This window comes from Clarias gariepinus, chromosome 15 (genome assembly GCF_024256425.1).
Source record: "Clarias gariepinus isolate MV-2021 ecotype Netherlands chromosome 15, CGAR_prim_01v2, whole genome shotgun sequence".
NCBI lineage: Eukaryota > Metazoa > Chordata > Actinopteri > Siluriformes > Clariidae > Clarias > Clarias gariepinus.
Window position 1 is genome coordinate 15,746,026 of NC_071114.1, and position 16,972 is coordinate 15,762,997.

Consider the following 16,972-nt stretch of genomic DNA (forward strand, 5'->3'; position numbering starts at 1 on the left):
TTAGCTTATTAGAGTGTGACACACTGTAAGTGTCCAATAATTAACTGTCATACAATATTCAAATTTCCTGAATTTTGCCCTTTCATCGGCTGTAAGTCATAATAAAAATTTTCCTTAAAAACTTAAAAAATATCAGTCTGTGTGTAATAAATCTATATATGAATTGAATTACTGAAATAAATCATGGTTATAATTTATTGCACCTGTGTGTGTGTGTATATATATATATATATATATATATATATATATATATATACAGATATATATATATATATTAGATATATTTTATGACCTAATCTGCTTTGGACTGTGAGATGAAACCGGAGTACCTGGAGGCGAGCCACACAGCCACAGAGGCCCTGGATGTGCAAGGTGACAGTGCTCTAAGCTACAGTATAACGCTGCATAAACCTATAAAGACCTTTGTAGACTGTGTGTGTGTCTAAAAGTAGTTAAAAGTGTTAAACAAAAATGTTTAAAAATGTAGTCTCAGACTCAAGGACTCTCCATTTTCTATTTTTAAACCTATTATGCATTTTTTTTTGTATTATAGAGAACTGATGATAACTAAGAAGAAAATTACTGTATCTCACGTCCTTTACCCTTAATGGTTCTAATTTTCGCACAGTTAGACTGTATGGTTTTCTACCATGTCTCTTGGCTGCTAGTCTGCTCTTAGTATGTAGAGGTTGACATTAATAAGTTTTTTTTTCTCAGTGGTAAGAATAGACAGTATCTTTTCTGTCCTATGGAAGTTGTAAATAACAAAAACTGGATTTTGTTCATGTGTTTCCTAAGGACCTAAAGCAAGTCAGCTTAAAAAAAGTTTAATAGTTTGTATTATTAACCAATGCATTGCAGTGGTGCACAAATTATACCTTTACATTTATTCCACTGAGCGAGGGGAAACATCAGTGTGCTGCTCAGTTTTATGGGGTGGATTTATGGAAACCTAATTGACAGATCAGGCTTATGATTAGATGTTATTCTTAAAAGTCTGAGGTAGCACTTCTTCTTCATTATTCAATCCACTTTGTGAAATACACCAGTTTTAATAGAAGAACACCCCCTTATCATGATGTGATTTCCACCGTCCTTATCATTCTGTACAGCATCGTTGGTCTTAATCGTTATTTTGTTCCAGACTTTCTTCCAGAAGGCGTGTCTGTCCATGTTTGCCACAAACTTAAATTAAGCCTGAAGTTATATATTTATCAGAGGTGTTTATTAGATGGTGTTTAATCCATGGTGACCGGGACCCACTTATCATAAAGCACTTACTGTACTTCTCAAAGCACTACTGTAACACTTCTCAACTAGGCCCAGCATCTCTCAGGGTACAAGGAACATATGCGTTATTTTGTTCTGGCATCTAGGTGGTGAAATTTACTTCTTTGAGCTGTATGAACAGGTGAGTTACTATCAGTCTACAAAACAATGTCCAAAGGCCTACCTTTACCTTAAGCACCTAAATTAGCAACAAGAATACTCCCCAGCTGAGCGTTTAGATAGATGATACTCTTGGTCAGTAACCTAGTGAACCAGTATCAGGACTTTAAAGCCGTTCTTTAAGTCTCCAAAGATAAGGGCATCTGCCATATGCCATAAATGTAAGCGTTTAGAAATGGCTTTAAATGACCTTCCTGACTTGTGGACCTTTCCATTGTTTTGGTGAATTCAATGACTGCTGTAAGAAACACTTTTTTTATGTAGGCACACTGATGTTGCCAGATGTAGTCAGTCATGGTCACTACTAAGATGTTGAGAAGCCTTGGGCTTGGCAAATTACAACATTTCAAGATTTAATAATTTAAGTGCTTGTGTGCATATTTTTGACCTTGTATATATAACTTTGACTCTAGTGGTTTCAGAAAAAAAGAGCCCTATACTGCAAATTTTCATATTTTCTATATATTAAATGTTTATATAGTATAATCATTCTTCCTGAGAAAAAAAGATTCTTCCCTTTAGTTATTTCACTTCAAAGAAATAACTAAAGGGCCAATACTGCCATGACATCAATGTTCACAATGAGTGTATGCAAAGTCCTGTTCACAACTGTACTATACTATTTATAGACACAACTGAAATGCCATTATTTACTGAGCACTTACACCAGTCTTACCTGTCATACAGGTATAGCACAATAGTCACTTGACTCCTAGCTTGTTCACTCCGTGCTAAGTGGGTTGCCTCCAGGTACTCTGGTTTCCTGCCATAGTCCAAAGACATGCAGATTAGATCATAAAATGGAAATAAATACAATAGTAATCACCATTGGCATCCACAGTCCCTAGATGGACTATAGAGGTTCCTAGAAGGATGGATAGATAGCTTAGAAGGCCAGTAGATTTAGCCTCATACAAACTGTTTACCTGTACAGCGGGCATCTATTCGTACACAAGATGGCAGTATGTATCTCTAACTTACCAGAGCAATGGACGTGGAAGACCAGTAGTGAGTAACTTCTACGGCATTGCTGTCATATGTTTTTTCCCCCATTTATATTATTTCATATCACTGTTCTGTTTAAGTGTGTAACTTAAATGCAAACATCCGCTGTATGACACTGAGGTAGAACACTGAAGAATTATCCTGGGACAATGACATGGATATTCTACTACATTGTACTTAAACAGTAAAATAAACAAGACAATTAACCATTAATGTTTAAACCATTAATGTAGGTAAATAATTCAGGTAAACCTAAATAAAACAAGTTATCATATGAACCTTCTGTGTGTTCTCAAGAAAAATAAAGTACAAATGCAATCAAAATATATATTTTTACGTCATTATTTTTCTAACATTCTTTCTAAAGTGTACATGCAAGTTAATGGTCTACATTTCTCATGGGAAAAAAAATGCTTCGAGCCTCTATTTAAAAAACATTAGAAGTACAATTCCATTAGAAGGCTCCATTTCCTGCACAAGAGCAACTGGATGTCCCTGATTGCTGTGGCTGTGGTGCAAACAGAACTCCTGTAGTCTTAGTGGATAGTTTGTGATGAGATTTGCCTAAAGCTGCTTTCCTCTCCACATAATATTGTACTGGGAAATAATGAGTTTTGCCCAGAACATCTCTTTACTTAAAGTACCATCATCCTACTTAACAATGATAGTGAGGGGAACAATGAGGATATGTTGGCTGTTCTGAATCATGATCAAAGGCTTAAAATGTATAATAATTCTCAGTCACTGAATAATATACGGGGGGGGGGGGGGGGGGGGGGACTATTAGAATTTGTTGCACAAGGAAAGATTACATTTACCAACTGTGCCTTAAATTAAATATTGAAAAAAATGTAGGATATTAGACTTAGTAATCAACTGGTTTTTGTCCCTTTATATTAAGGACAAACATACATTTGCACTTTTTACATTTCAGCATCTCAATGACTGCAGCAGACATAGAATAGAATTTTCATGACATATGAGTTATGATCAGTTATTAAAGCTACATCTTTAAATGTAACAACTGCCAATCAAATGGCAGTTATTACAGTCAGTCATCACTGAAAGGGTTTTGTTTTTTTGATTGATTGATCTTTTTTTTTCTTACAGGAAACTCACCATATGCTCTTAATCATAATGATGTTAAGGAAAATTAAATTTTCCTTAAAAAAAATCTTCCTGGTCACTCCACATATGGCTTATCATATCCAAGTTAATAATGAAATTACATTTTATTTTTTAAGGGTTTCCTTTAGGCATTGTACTCGAGTGAAACAACAATTATTTTAACAGATCATGAAGCTTGGGACAAAATCTGTTTAGGGTCTTACTACTTCTGGTCAACAACATAATTCAGTGTGTCAAACTTAACCTCGAAGGTCAAGTCCAAGTGCAAATCCAACTCCTACTGAGATGGGACAAAACCTTCCAATCCTTATGTAATAATGAGTAAAGCAAGATTACAAACCATGCATTTACAGATAAGGTCAACAAAAAAATATGTTAGAATTTGTTAGAGTTCTCAGACCAGAGCACCATCTGCTGGGCTACTGTGTCAACATACAGTAGAACAACCAACAAATATGTTAATTCTCTTCTGTGTTTCCAAAGCATAAGAGGAAAACTTACTCTCTCTTTATGCAGGGCTCCATTCATGCAGGTTATCTTGGAGTTTAACTAAGGGCAAAATAATGTAAGGCAGACAAGTTGAGGTGCAGAATGAGCATGGCGATATGGCCTGTTGAAGCTGGCAGCTTATATGTTTTCGTCTTAAGTCAAAGTAATAATGATGATCCTGAAGCTTTTATTTTCTTCTTTCAAGAAAGTGCACCCAAACATTAATATTCAACGAACGGTGATGACAGCCCTTAGCTACACAGCTATTTCTATTTTAATGCATATATTCTCATTTGTCCTTTATCACTACATCCATGAGCACTAGGCTTTAAAATCTGTTTTACTGTTGACTGGACTTTTAAACAAGGCAGAGTGCTCCATGCCCTCCCCAAAACCCGACCATGTTCTTTGCCCCTTAACCTCCTTGCATCTGTTACATGCAGTTGGGAAATAAGTTGAGATTAATTTTTATGTACTGTAAAATTACAGTAAAGATACTGTACTGTATTGTACGTGATAACTGTACTCATCTTTATCTAAATTGTTATAGATACAGTATCTATTTGCCTTTCTAAATAGGCTTAGTAAGGTTGTTGTTGACCTGTATTTTTTCTTCCCTCATTCAGCATTGGCTCAATGATGTTGAATAAAGAACCTGTTGAGAATTCATTTATTCACCCTCAAAGTATAAGGGTGATGAAATGAGGCTTATCGTGCCATCTTAGATCTGGACATTATTGTTAAAACATTGAATATTTTTCACTATACTGTGGAGGCACCAGCATGAGAACTGTTGGTAAAACATATTCACACAGTTAATATGTTGTCTGGTTCACACTTTTTATTTAAGTCATACATGTATAGGCATTGTTTAAAGTGAGACTGTTTCCTATGGGATGTCCATTCAGGGAACGGAAAAAACAAGGGTAGGCCTCCTTGCTGTCAAGGAAAGCATCCGGTAATGGGAAAATGCTTGGTTACCTGTTTGGGTGTACAATATGTACGCTATTTTGCTAGTTATTCATCACAATTATTATATTTTAGCTGACTTGCTCAGTTCTGATTGGTGGGATGGTATTGATGTATTTTCTCTATTTCTATATGGCTAAGACAGTTATGGCAGCAAAGATTATATAATACACCAATAAAGTTTTTATTTATTTGAATTACTTTGTAATTCATTATAATGCATTATTATTTATAGTATAAATACTTGTGTGGAAAACACTCCACATAAAAAATAAGTGTCAGTGTGGTGAAGTGCTCTCTATAGAGATCATTTAGAATTTTATAGCATTTTATTTTATTTTATTTTATTTTATTTAAAAGCTGCTTTTTTTCCCACATGGAAAAGTTGTAAGAATTTTTTTTTGTGATTTTTTTAGTGATCCAAATTAAGGATCACTTAAAAGTTGCATCTTTTGAAAACTAACAGCATTTCCACATTCACATTATGACAGCTGTGGTGTCATAAGAGAACCACTTGTTAGGATCAGGGTAGGAGAGGAAGTACATGAAGTGATACACCCATCATGCATAATGCCTACTGTACAAGCCTCTGGAGACAGGGTTATGATCTGAGGTTGTTTCAGTTGGTCAGCAATGTGATGTGGCAATAGAATTATGTTAGCTGACTAAATGTACAGAATGACCAAGTTATCCCATAAATGGATTTTTTTTCTTCCCTGATAGCAAGGGCATATTCCAGGACAATGCTGCCAAGATTTATCAGACTCAAATGGTGAAAGAGTGTTTGTGGGAGCATGTGGGAGCATTTTGACCACCACGGAATCCTTAATCATAGTGAAAGTCTTTGGAGTGTGCTGGAGAAGACTTTAAGTGTTTTGACTCCCTTGTCATCAAGACAACATTTCTGGCAAATAAATAAAACTAAATGAATACTGTGATGTATAATCCCGTCGAAACAATGATGTGCTGTAATCAAAGATAAGGCAGTTTAAATAAACATTAGTATGCAAGATATTCATTTATATGTTTGGGGAGGATAGAAAAAAGACATTAATCCAGCAACGTAGATAATTCACATTATGGTATTTTGTGAGTATTGTCCATGGAATATGTTCCTGTTTACTTACACCTGTCTCTGTTCTGTGTGAGTAGCTTGCAAAAGAGGGATTTTATAAATGCTCATAATGTAATTTCCTTCCTCCCACTCATCTAAAGAGTCTTCATCCAATTGTATTGGAGAAAAAAACTGAGCAGGGACCACAAATTCCCCTTTTTCATTGTTCTCTGTAGACCATTTCCTTTGGGAAATTCTCAGCCTTCATGTAGAGAACAAAACACATTCTGTAGAAACAGACAGAGAAGTTCTATAATTATGAAACGCCAAAAAAAACATTAAAGGATTACAGATAACATACAGCTAAGAAAATGCATAATGCACCCCCCCCCCCCAATGTATAGAAATGTCACATTCTAAGTGAAATAAGTTAGCATTTGCCTCAAATCCATACATTCTAGTTCTGTAATTATTCCGTGTACCTACGTGTCAGAGAGCTTTTGCAATGCTAGTTAACAAATATCTAAGCTGTGAGGTTTGGAACTTTAACAATGTCGCTAATCATTAAAAAAAAAAAAAAAAAAGCGAAGCAGTGGGCGGGGAACAACTGGTTTCCAGCGTCCAGTTCTTCTTCGTGATTGGTCAAATCACATCTGAATGTAACATTTTATTGGCTAATCGTCACATCAATCATCCGGTCTCCAAGAGCTTCGAGTTTGAAACTTTTCGTTAAAGGTGGAGTCATGTAACAAACTCCTGTAACCGAGCTGAAGAGACGGAGGACAGACGACAACTTCTTCAATTATTCACAACGACAGTACAAAGCTTCGCAGATCTCTCCAGTGAGGATTTTTTTAGAAGGTTTAAATGTTGTTTTTCATTTTTAATTAACCATTATTGGAGGTCTTATGAGATGGCTGCCACGAACTGTTGCTCGTAGATGGAGATTTGAGGAGCGGAGGTTGCGGAGGGATCACGCACGGATTTGACGGCCGCCTATCCGCTTTAGAAAGCATACACAAGGTACGGTTGCTTTATTCACATAAACGGGTTAAAAGATTTTAAGCGTTTATACTCTAGACATGGAGTCGTACAAGTGTGCTGTAGGACTGAAAACACTCCGGGGTCACGGTGTTTTATCTCCAACTTAGTGTTTGTGCTGGTGGTGAAAAGCTCTCATTACACTCTGATTACACGAGCTATTTACAGCAGTCTGCTTCTACTGGGATATTTTTTTTTCTTCCTTTCATTTATGAGCCACACCATTTATACAAACAGTTTGTACATTTTAATCTGTTTGCGTTTGTCATTTGCATCTAAAGCAGCAGAAATAACATCATCACTAAGTTTATGGAAGGACATTTCTTATCCTGCTACATTTCTCATACATTAGATATAGTCATGTCTTTAAATTAATAGGCCTAGCTGATTTAATATGCAGACAGCTCATTAGAGTCTCTGATAATGATATTATTAATAATAAATATTCAGTCATGGCGGCCTACTTATATTTTTTCACACTTGCTCATTACATGCTCAGGGAGAGAGGAAAAAACTGTACTCTTCATTGTCCCTTTACTTTTGTAACGTTTCACCTAGAACTGTCAACCTTTTAAAATGATACAACTTATACAAATGGACCATCATTTTCTTTGAATAACAGGTTTACTAGCAGCATGTAAAAGTAAGATAACATACTAAAGTTACAAAAGTTTCAGTTTCACCCAAGTGATGAGGAAAAATATAGTGCCTTTTTTATTAAGTACAAATATGGTCCTAGCTTATACTGTAGTAAGCATCTTACAGCTATGACAACCTGTTGTGTTGAGAACGCAAGTAACTTATTTACAGGGTGGAGGTGACGTGACCTGATTTACTATCCTGCAAAGTGTATGGCACCTTCATCTGTAACCCAGGAAACACCTGTGTGTGTGTGTGTGTGTGTGTGTGTGTGTGAGAGAGAGAGAGAGAGAGAGAGAGAAAGAAGTTAATAAATTGGTGAAACCAAGTGTATTTGTCAACATAAAGAAACAATTTATCCAAGAATTTTAATATGTATGAAATCTTTGCTTCACTATGAGTATAGTCAATCAGCAATGTTCTGCATTTCCAGTCAAACACTCTGTTAATGATACAGATTTAATGCTTTCACAAACAAAGACAGCCAATGACAAAGTTCTGACAGTGTCAAAAATGGTTAGTTTCAGTTACAAGGTGTAACCATTGGTACAATACTCATTTAAAGGCCACCAAATAGTAAGATGGTAGAGGATGATGCCAAACTTGTGGGACGACTATAAATGGCAAATCATAAACTGTAAAATCCTTATTATCTCAGTCTCATCTTTTGTTTGTTTACAGAACTGACTTTACTGCATGAGCTTGAATCATGCCGATTGATGATTTAAGCACAACAGTCATTTTCTTTAAGTCGGTCCTTAGAAGGTCTTCGTAATGTAATTTGACATGGAGGACCCACCTTGTTAAGATTTTATTTTTCTTAACTAAGATTCTATTTTGATTATCTTGTTAAGTCTAAGTAATAATCTTTAAAAAAAAAAAAAAAAAAGTCAGCAGTAATCATGACATCTAAACTTTGCTTAATAGAAGCTTTCACGTTTAAAATGCACTGCAAAAAGAAAAAAAGTTTAGACACCAATCATGTCTTGGCTAATTGGCTACAATTTATTTACATGTTTTTTGCTTAAAGTACTCCTTTGACATAACCACTATTACCCTAAAATCACACTGTACATGTGTTGGTGACACCACCAGCTGCAAGCTGTGTGTTCGTACACCAGATTCAATTGTGTGGTTATCAAATGAATGTTTCTCATTGAGCGGCAGGATGAGTGAATCCTCCTCACCCGGCAGTTACAAAAAGGCTATTCTGTGTGTTGTTTCAGAGCCTAAATGCCCTGAGAGAAAGCTTTGTCACAAGGTAAATTGTAGCTGTAAACATTGTGAAATGACACTGAATAGCAAGCTCACTTTTTTCCCCCTCTCTTCCCAAATATACTAGTGTGTTCTGCTGCACAGAAGTCATACACACAAGAGATACTTTTGTGCAACTGCAAAGAGTACAGGAAATGCTTTTGGCTGTGGTCTCCTCCATAACGTGGAGTCCAACAAATGCACTGTGTGCATGCTTAACAAGATTCCTTGCATGAGAAACATTCACCAAAAATCACACCTTTGACGAGTGTCCCAGTTTCTGGTGCCTCATTGTTATGCAGCTTCTGGTCAATTACTACCTTAAACTATTTGCATCTTCTTTTTTTCAAATGATGCATCATGAATTATTAATATGCAGATTGTTTTGTGGCATTCTTTAATAATTAATGTCACAGGCTTTTGTAGACCTGTGTGAAGAAAAAAAAAATATTTGGTTGCTGTCCAATAGTGATTAGAAAACGATGTTTGAAAACATACACACCTGCCACATGAACTGAGGACTGTCATACCATCTTGATTACAAAAGACCTGATGAAAGCAGCAAATCTTTTATTTCATGTAGTTTTGTACCTACATGGATACAAAGCGCACATTTACTGTGTAAAAAAAAAAAAATAATAATAAGTAAGAGCACGGAGTGGAACTAAGTAGGCAGGGCAAGAAGAGCATGCAAGCAAGTATCAGGTGCATCTACTTAGTCTCACCCTTTCTTTCTCACCTGAGTCAATTAAGGTATACAGACTGAGTAACATGTCACGCTTGGAATTGTTCTAGCTTTACAAATGCTCTTTAACATGGAGATTGCAGTATTACCCCTCCAAGAAGGTGAGAAGGTTTAGTTTAACCACTGGCTTTTTCCCTTGTATCTACTGCTAGCTCCTTAGTTTGATGTTTTAAATACCCATCTTGAACTTAGAATTGCTTCATTTCACTCTATTTTATTACCATAGCAAAGTTGAAATTTATACATGTGTACAGTAAGAACAGCTGTTATTCCTCTTGACATTACTTACAGCCATGAAATGTTTTTATTCGCACTTGTGTAAAACTAACCACAAATGACAGTGCTTGACTGTTGGTTGCTGCCCAGTAGTTCCTTGGACAAAGTTCAAAACCATATTCCTGCACCACAGTTGGCAGTGTTATCATGTCTTGGTAGAAGATTGCCTTAAAATTTCAATACTGCTATATGGCTGCCTTAACTTCTTTCAAAATGCATTCAGCACTGGTTTAGATTACCATCTATTTTTTTTTCATCTTAGACTACAAACATTGTTGAGATCCTCGTTATCTCTCAACGAGAATCCCTGGTGGACTTTTGAGGTGTAAAACGTGATACGAGTGGTATTTTATGGCAGCAGGGTAATGAAGTGAGTTTTAAGTTTTGTCCTGTTTGTGCTTTAAAGTTGCTGCTCTGTTTTCATTTGCTTTTTTTCCCCCCTTTTTTTCAATGAAGAGCTCATATCTCTTCAACCTTGCCTCACCTTCTACGTTTTCTTCAAAGGATCCCCGCTTTGATCTCAGCTGATATTATTCAGGCTGGATAAACCAAGGGCTTCTCTACAGGAGCAGAAAGATGGGTCTGTGTCACATCCATATGTGTACCTCAGTTTCTGTCTTCATATATGATCAAAAATCTGAATAGACATTTGCCTTAAAATTAATGCAGATTTGATGGGTGCAATATGTTGGTATGTTATCAGTAATTGATTACCACACTGCTGTTTTTATCTTGAATGGGATGCCTTCAGCAAACACACAGGTGTTAATTTTCTGTAACAGTAGTTTAGTGCAGTTTGCAAGACAAATTACTAATGCTCTGTTTTTCTGTGATAAACAGATTACATGGAGGGAACCTACACTAAGTCTCCACATATTCCATCCAAATAAATATTTAATAAATGTTTTAAATGGGTATATTTGAAGAATAAATGTGCAATCTATTTAATGAAGAATGTCATCATAAATATGAAGCTTTCTATAAGCAGATATTTAACATTTTAAGGAAGGAGTCATCAGTGTCACTCCTTTGCTCCTTAATCCTTTTTTTGGATTTTATAACAATTTAGACATCCAAAGTAGACATGTAATCATGTAGTTTAGTTTCAAAATAGACTAAGTAACAAAGGAGCTTTTACATTTGGCAGACGCTCTTATCCAGAGCGACTTATATTTTTATCTTATTACACATCTGAGCAGTTCAGGGTTAAGGGCCCAACAGTGGCAACTTGGTGGTTGTGGGGTTTGAACCTAGGATCTTCCGAACCGTAGTCCAATGCCTTATCCACTGAGCTACCCCTGGCCTTTTAGGATTTAGAGTTGGTAAAAACTGAATTAACAGTTAACTTGTGTTGAAGTTGTGTGTTTGTATACATTTAGATTAAAATGTAGATGTATTCTAGCCTTTTATTCCCTACTCAGTGTGTCCTTTAGTATGAAGGGGAAGTCAGTTTTAAAACAATGCATTTACTGTCCGCTTGTTTTAAAGGTCCTAGGGCGACCCTGGGCTGTGAAATAAAGTCACTTCCTGTCGTTGTGCTGCTGTAATGATGGATTAGCGTTTAGGCAGATAATTGCTTCCACACTGCTGTCTGTCTCTTCCGTTTTTTACTGAATTCAGCATATGGTCTGACTGCTGCAGTTTGATTGGTTGCTGTCTGATGATATCCACTTCTCATTTCCCACTCTTATTACATGTCTCGTGCTTTTTGCTGTTATTTGTGCTTTAGAAAATGTAGGAAACATTCCTTAATGAATATAATTGCAACTACTATCTGCAGTTAACTTTAATGTCTATATACTTTATATTTTCAATACAGTGCACAAAAGACCTTATACAAATGTACATAAATTTGTGGTTGGAACCATCTTAAAGATGTGCTTTCTTCGTGAGAAATGTCTGCTGTTACTAAGAGACAATGTCCCTTAACTCCAGAGGTGAATATGTGATTTGGACATGAAGTTCACAAAATGCTAAATTTAACTAAAGAAAAGATCACACATCAAACAATCTTTGTCTGATCAACCACATTTGATATAATGAGACAATTGTGTGCATTCAATATATGTCCTTGTGTTGTGTACATAATATTTTCATTAACGTGCTAAAAATATTCCTCTTAACCACTTCAAAAATTATTTTTTGAATGCACATAATCCTTTATCATTTGCTAGTGAGTCATATTTGTTTCTGAGTGGTTGAATAATATTCAATTTTATTTGTATTTTTTTTGGGCCATAGTGCCAAACCATAGTGGAAAATACACTTTCCAAATGATGTTTTGGAAAGTAACTGATATATTATACTTAAATTATAGCTAATTCTTTATGCATTTTTTTTTTTTATTTAAAAGTGGAAGAGTAATATGTAATGATTGCAAGTCCTAAAGTTTTCATAAACCTACCTTGATCATAACATGCAGGCGCTCTGTCAGCTTTTGACACTGAATGCAATGAGGAGGTTGGAGGAAAATCATCTTCAACAAAGCTCGTGTCTGTGTGATTGTAATGAGAGAGAATAAACATGCTAGATTTCAGGTTTTGTTTAAAGGATTTTATACATATAGTAGTACGTGTTTGTAGGCACCAGACAAACTCGAGTATAAATCTCTGTAAAGAACAGAATGGCTTCAGAGCTTTGCTATACAAAAAAAGTGTGGGAGATCAGAGACAGAACTGGAATTTTCACCAGCTTGCTTTTCGTTTGGCAGGATGTCGTGAGTGGGGAGCAAATCAATATCAATCCCATTCCTCCGAAAATTAAATGACACCAGTGACATGGCTGTCCAGAATGGATGTTCTCTGTGTCTGTAGTCTTTCTGTATGTGAGCAGGAGATGAAGAGAGAAAAGAGAGATGCAAACTTTTAAAACTAATCAAACATTTAATGCTTCATTATTTGTAAGTATATTGTCTCTTCCTTATAATTTTTGCCTTCCCAGATTTGTTCTGCAGGTTATACAGGGCAGAAATGTACTCTCTCTCTCTATATATATATATATTCTTTTTCTTTTTCCTACTCTGATGTAAGTCTCGGTTAGTAGACCTGTCCTGGTAAGACTTTTTACACTTGCAACATGGCGTGCAAAACACTGGTGGACTGGTTTGAGTATGTCAGAAACTGCCAACCTTCTGGAATTTTTTCCTTAAACTAAAGTTTACACAAAGTGATGCAGAAAAGCAAATAAGCGACAGTCGTGTTCTTTTGTTGAGTGCATTTGTACCATGTGATAGCTTAAATTCCTGCTCTTGATGCTTTTCTGCTCACCACAGTGATAATGGTTGTTTGAGTTATATATAGACTTGCTGATGACCAGTCTGGTCATTCTCCACCCATCACTCTCATTAAATAGATGTTTAAACCTGTTGTTGAATCCTACAGACCCCTGTTTTGTGTGAAAATTCCAGGAAATTAGGAGTTTATAAAATACTGAAATCAGCCCATTTGGTAAACCATTCTATGATTTCTGTGATTTAAATCACACTTTTTTTCTCATTCTAATGTTTGGTGTAAGCATTACCTGGAGTTTTTAATCTGTAGTTGCATGATTTTATGCATTGTGCTGCTTTTACCCGATTAGCTGTTTTGGATAATAACATGATTGAGGTGGGACTACTTTGGGTAAACATCTGCTACAGTAATTTGGATAAATTGTTTATTTAATTTTTTTTTAAGTGTCACCCCAGTTTTATCTACACCTCTTTTCATAGATCTTTTTTTGTTTCAGCTGAATGATCATGTCTCCTTTTGTCCTTTATTAGAAAACATGGACTCCTTCAGCACAAAGAATCTGGCCCTACAGGCTCAGAAGAAGCTCATGAGCAAGATGGCTACCAAGACGGTGGCCAATCTGTTCATCGATGACACGAGCAGTGAGGTGCTGGATGAGCTGTACCGTGCTACCAAGGAGTACACGCGTAACCGCAAGGAGGCGCAGAAGATTATTAAGAATCTCATCAAGATGGTCGTCAAATTAGGCGTGCTTTACCGCAACGGGCAGTTCAGCAACGAGGAGCTTCTGATTGTCGAGCGTTTCCGCAAGAAGGTGCATACACTCGCCATGACCGCAGTCAGTTTCCACCAGATTGACTTTACCTTTGACCGTCGTGTAATGAGCAGCCTCTTAAACGACTGCCGTGAGCTGCTGCACCAGGCCATCAACAGGCACCTCACGGCCAAATCACACGCTCGTGTCAACCACGTCTTCAACCACTTCTCCGACTGCGACTTCCTGGCAGCACTCTACAGCCCCTCTGAGGTCTACCGTGTCCACCTGCAGAGGATCTGTGATGGATTGAACAAAATGCTGGACGAAGGCAACCTTTGACCCCACTCCTGATTTTGTCTCACTGAGCTCTTATCTTCTGTTGGGTTTTTATTGTATGTGAATATTTTTACATTTATATATATATTTTTTGTTTTTTATTCAAAGCTCTTTCTGACTCATTGCTCATCTTCTGGTTGAGCTACACAGCTGCTTTTACCACAACATTGCAACACAGTCTGTTAAATCATTAAATGAACAAGAGTATGACCCAGACAATAAACATTCGCTCGTATCTGGAAGGATTATTCAGGGGTACTAGTTATGATTTAATGTTTAAGTAGCACATGGGCATGCTTTCCTGAAGTTTCTTTCTTCTTGATGACAAGTTTTATTATGGGTAATTTCATGCACTATAAAAAATTAAGCCGGAGGAAATTTTTACAGTTTTTCTCTAGCATTAGATTAAGGTTTACATTGTACGCCTTCATTTTGTAGCTAGAAAAATAAGGCGTCAGCTCCAACAGTCTTCCAAAGCCCAATGTAATCAAGATCTCTATGCAAACATTTTAGTCATTTCATGTTTTAATACCCATATGAGTCACATGAATGCAGAATAGAATTGGGATTTATATGGAGGAGAAACCAGTTTAGTGTATATAATGGTCCTATATCAAGCAAGTCATTGTCCTGTTATTTTAGTTTTATGCTGTGACAGATGACCTTTTCTCCCTGATGCAGTTCCGTGGTTGGAATGAAGGCAAATGAGAATGTTTCTTTCTACTACTATTTCATTACTTTGTTTATATACTTTTATTACTGAGCCTTTATGTGTGTTTGTGTGTGTGTGGCTGTTGGTGTAGTCACTACAGTCACGTTTATGGCTCTGATTGATTAAGGCACAGTAAAAGTGAAGTAACTCAGCCAAAGATGCAAAGCAGAATTTATTTTAAGTGCAGGGGGGAACAAACTCTAGCAAGAGTGCTGATCTTTGGGTTAAAGTTCCCGTCAGCAGCACATGACACTTCAGCAGCCTGGGTTCGAATGTATTTAAAGATGTGATGTAAAAGTTGATTTTGAACCTTAAACCACTTACAGTTCCCTTGATAACTTGAGCAGCTGTTTAGTTAAGGACCTTGGTGAACGGGCTTATCTCTATAGGTGCCCAGTGGGTGTGCAAATCATTTACAGGCTGTTTCTGCGTGTAGAGATCCTGTCCAGTGCATTATTGTAATACAAAGTGTTTGCTTAGAAAGTTTTATCAACCTCTTGTCACATACAGTACATATATCTACATTTATCCAAACATGGGTGTTCATATTAATGCTCACCATCCAAAGAATGCTCACCATCCAACCATAAATGTTTTAAATTATGCATGCACTTATGAATACTGTTTTAATGTATGTTTTTTTTATTCTATATATAAAAATAGTTTTGAATGTGACACTAAAGGTAATAGTCATGAAGGCAACAATCTTGAGTGGTAAAACTATCCTACAAGTAAACACAGCACTCCTCTCAGGACTCAAGTCTACTCATAAAAAAGGACAAAGACTTCCTCTTTCTAGTTTTATTCTTTTATCCCTTTCATCAATTTGTAGTTTTTTTTTTTTTTTTTTGGTCCAATGTGCCTTCACCTTTCTCGACCTGTTGTATATAAGTACATATATATATTCAGTATATATAAAGGAAAGTTTGCTTTTAATTGAACCATGATTGATGTCTCTCTTTTCCATCAAAATGTCTAATGAGGACTAAATAGGGGCGGGTAGCTCAGTGGGTTAAGGCTGTTGGTTACTGATTTGAAAGGTTGACAGTTCAAGCCCCATCTCCAGCAATTTGCTAGGGTTGGGCCAGGCCCTTAACCCTGCCTGCTCTAGTGGTGCTGACACTAGGGGTGCTGACCCTGCGCATGCTTATTAAAATGCTGGGATATGCAAAAAAAAAGAATTTCACTTTGTAAATAATGTATATGTAACAAATAAAGCTTTGTTGTTGTGTTGTTGAGTAGCCCATCAGGCCTGGGATTATACTCTTAATACACAAACTCTATCACTGCTTTTTCTGGCTGTGAATCGCTCTCTTTTCTTTACCTCATATGGTTAGGCAGGTCCACACTAGGGTGATATGTGATCTGATTACCTGTTCTGTTCAACTGTGTTCAAGTTGCACTGTGGAAGACCGTAGCTCATGACTCAGAATCCTCTTGACCTTATTATTTTTTAAGTTAACTTATTTATATATTTAGAGAAGTTGTTGGCTTGGGAGTCAGATCCTGAAAGGCAAGCAGAAATGAAAAAGGAAATGACCCGCTGAGCCTGAAAATGAGTCTGCCTATTGACATCCATATCTTTTGCGCTGTATTTAAAAATCCAATTTGGAACAACAAGACTGCTGACAGAATACTGTTCATTTAACAGTTGATAAGGTTCAATATAGCACCATGGCATGTCAGCAAAAGGATGTTTTTGCTCTGAAGAATGAACCAAGAGCCATGCTTCTGAAAGCAGGGGGCTATGAAAACGTTGCACACAGTTATTATTCCCCTCACAGCTTGTGGATTGCCTAGGTGACATCGTCTCCATCCTGTATGCCGATACCGCTCCCCTCAGGCTGCTGCTACTTGAGATGTGACAGTTACCTGAGACTCGGCTTCT

The 16,972-nt window shown here is 36.6% G+C and overlaps 1 protein-coding gene and 1 long non-coding RNA gene across 3 annotated transcripts; one reads left to right on the plus strand and one right to left on the minus strand.

Moving 5' to 3' along the window:
• The first annotated feature begins 6,824 nt into the window (after window positions 1–6,824).
• On the plus strand, window positions 6,825–15,849 carry tnfaip8l1 (tumor necrosis factor, alpha-induced protein 8-like 1). 2 transcript variants are annotated; one of them, XM_053513712.1, is made up of 3 exons: window positions 6,825–6,936; window positions 7,035–7,117; window positions 13,810–15,849. In XM_053513712.1, the coding sequence occupies exon 3, from the start codon at window positions 13,815–13,817 to the stop codon at window positions 14,373–14,375; it is 561 nt and encodes a 186-aa protein (XP_053369687.1). In that variant the 5' UTR covers window positions 6,825–6,936; window positions 7,035–7,117; window positions 13,810–13,814; the 3' UTR covers window positions 14,376–15,849. The 2 variants fall into 2 exon arrangements, with proteins under 2 accessions (XP_053369687.1, XP_053369686.1); XM_053513711.1 differs by lacking the exons at window positions 6,825–6,936; window positions 7,035–7,117 and adding an exon at window positions 9,751–9,874.
• LOC128543322 (uncharacterized) lies at window positions 8,759–9,688 on the minus strand. The gene is made up of 2 exons (XR_008365709.1): window positions 9,531–9,688; window positions 8,759–9,456 (listed from the first exon to the last, which is right to left on the minus strand). It is a non-coding gene; the product is annotated as an uncharacterized LOC128543322 (long non-coding RNA).
• Window positions 15,850–16,972: the final 1,123 nt, after the last annotated feature.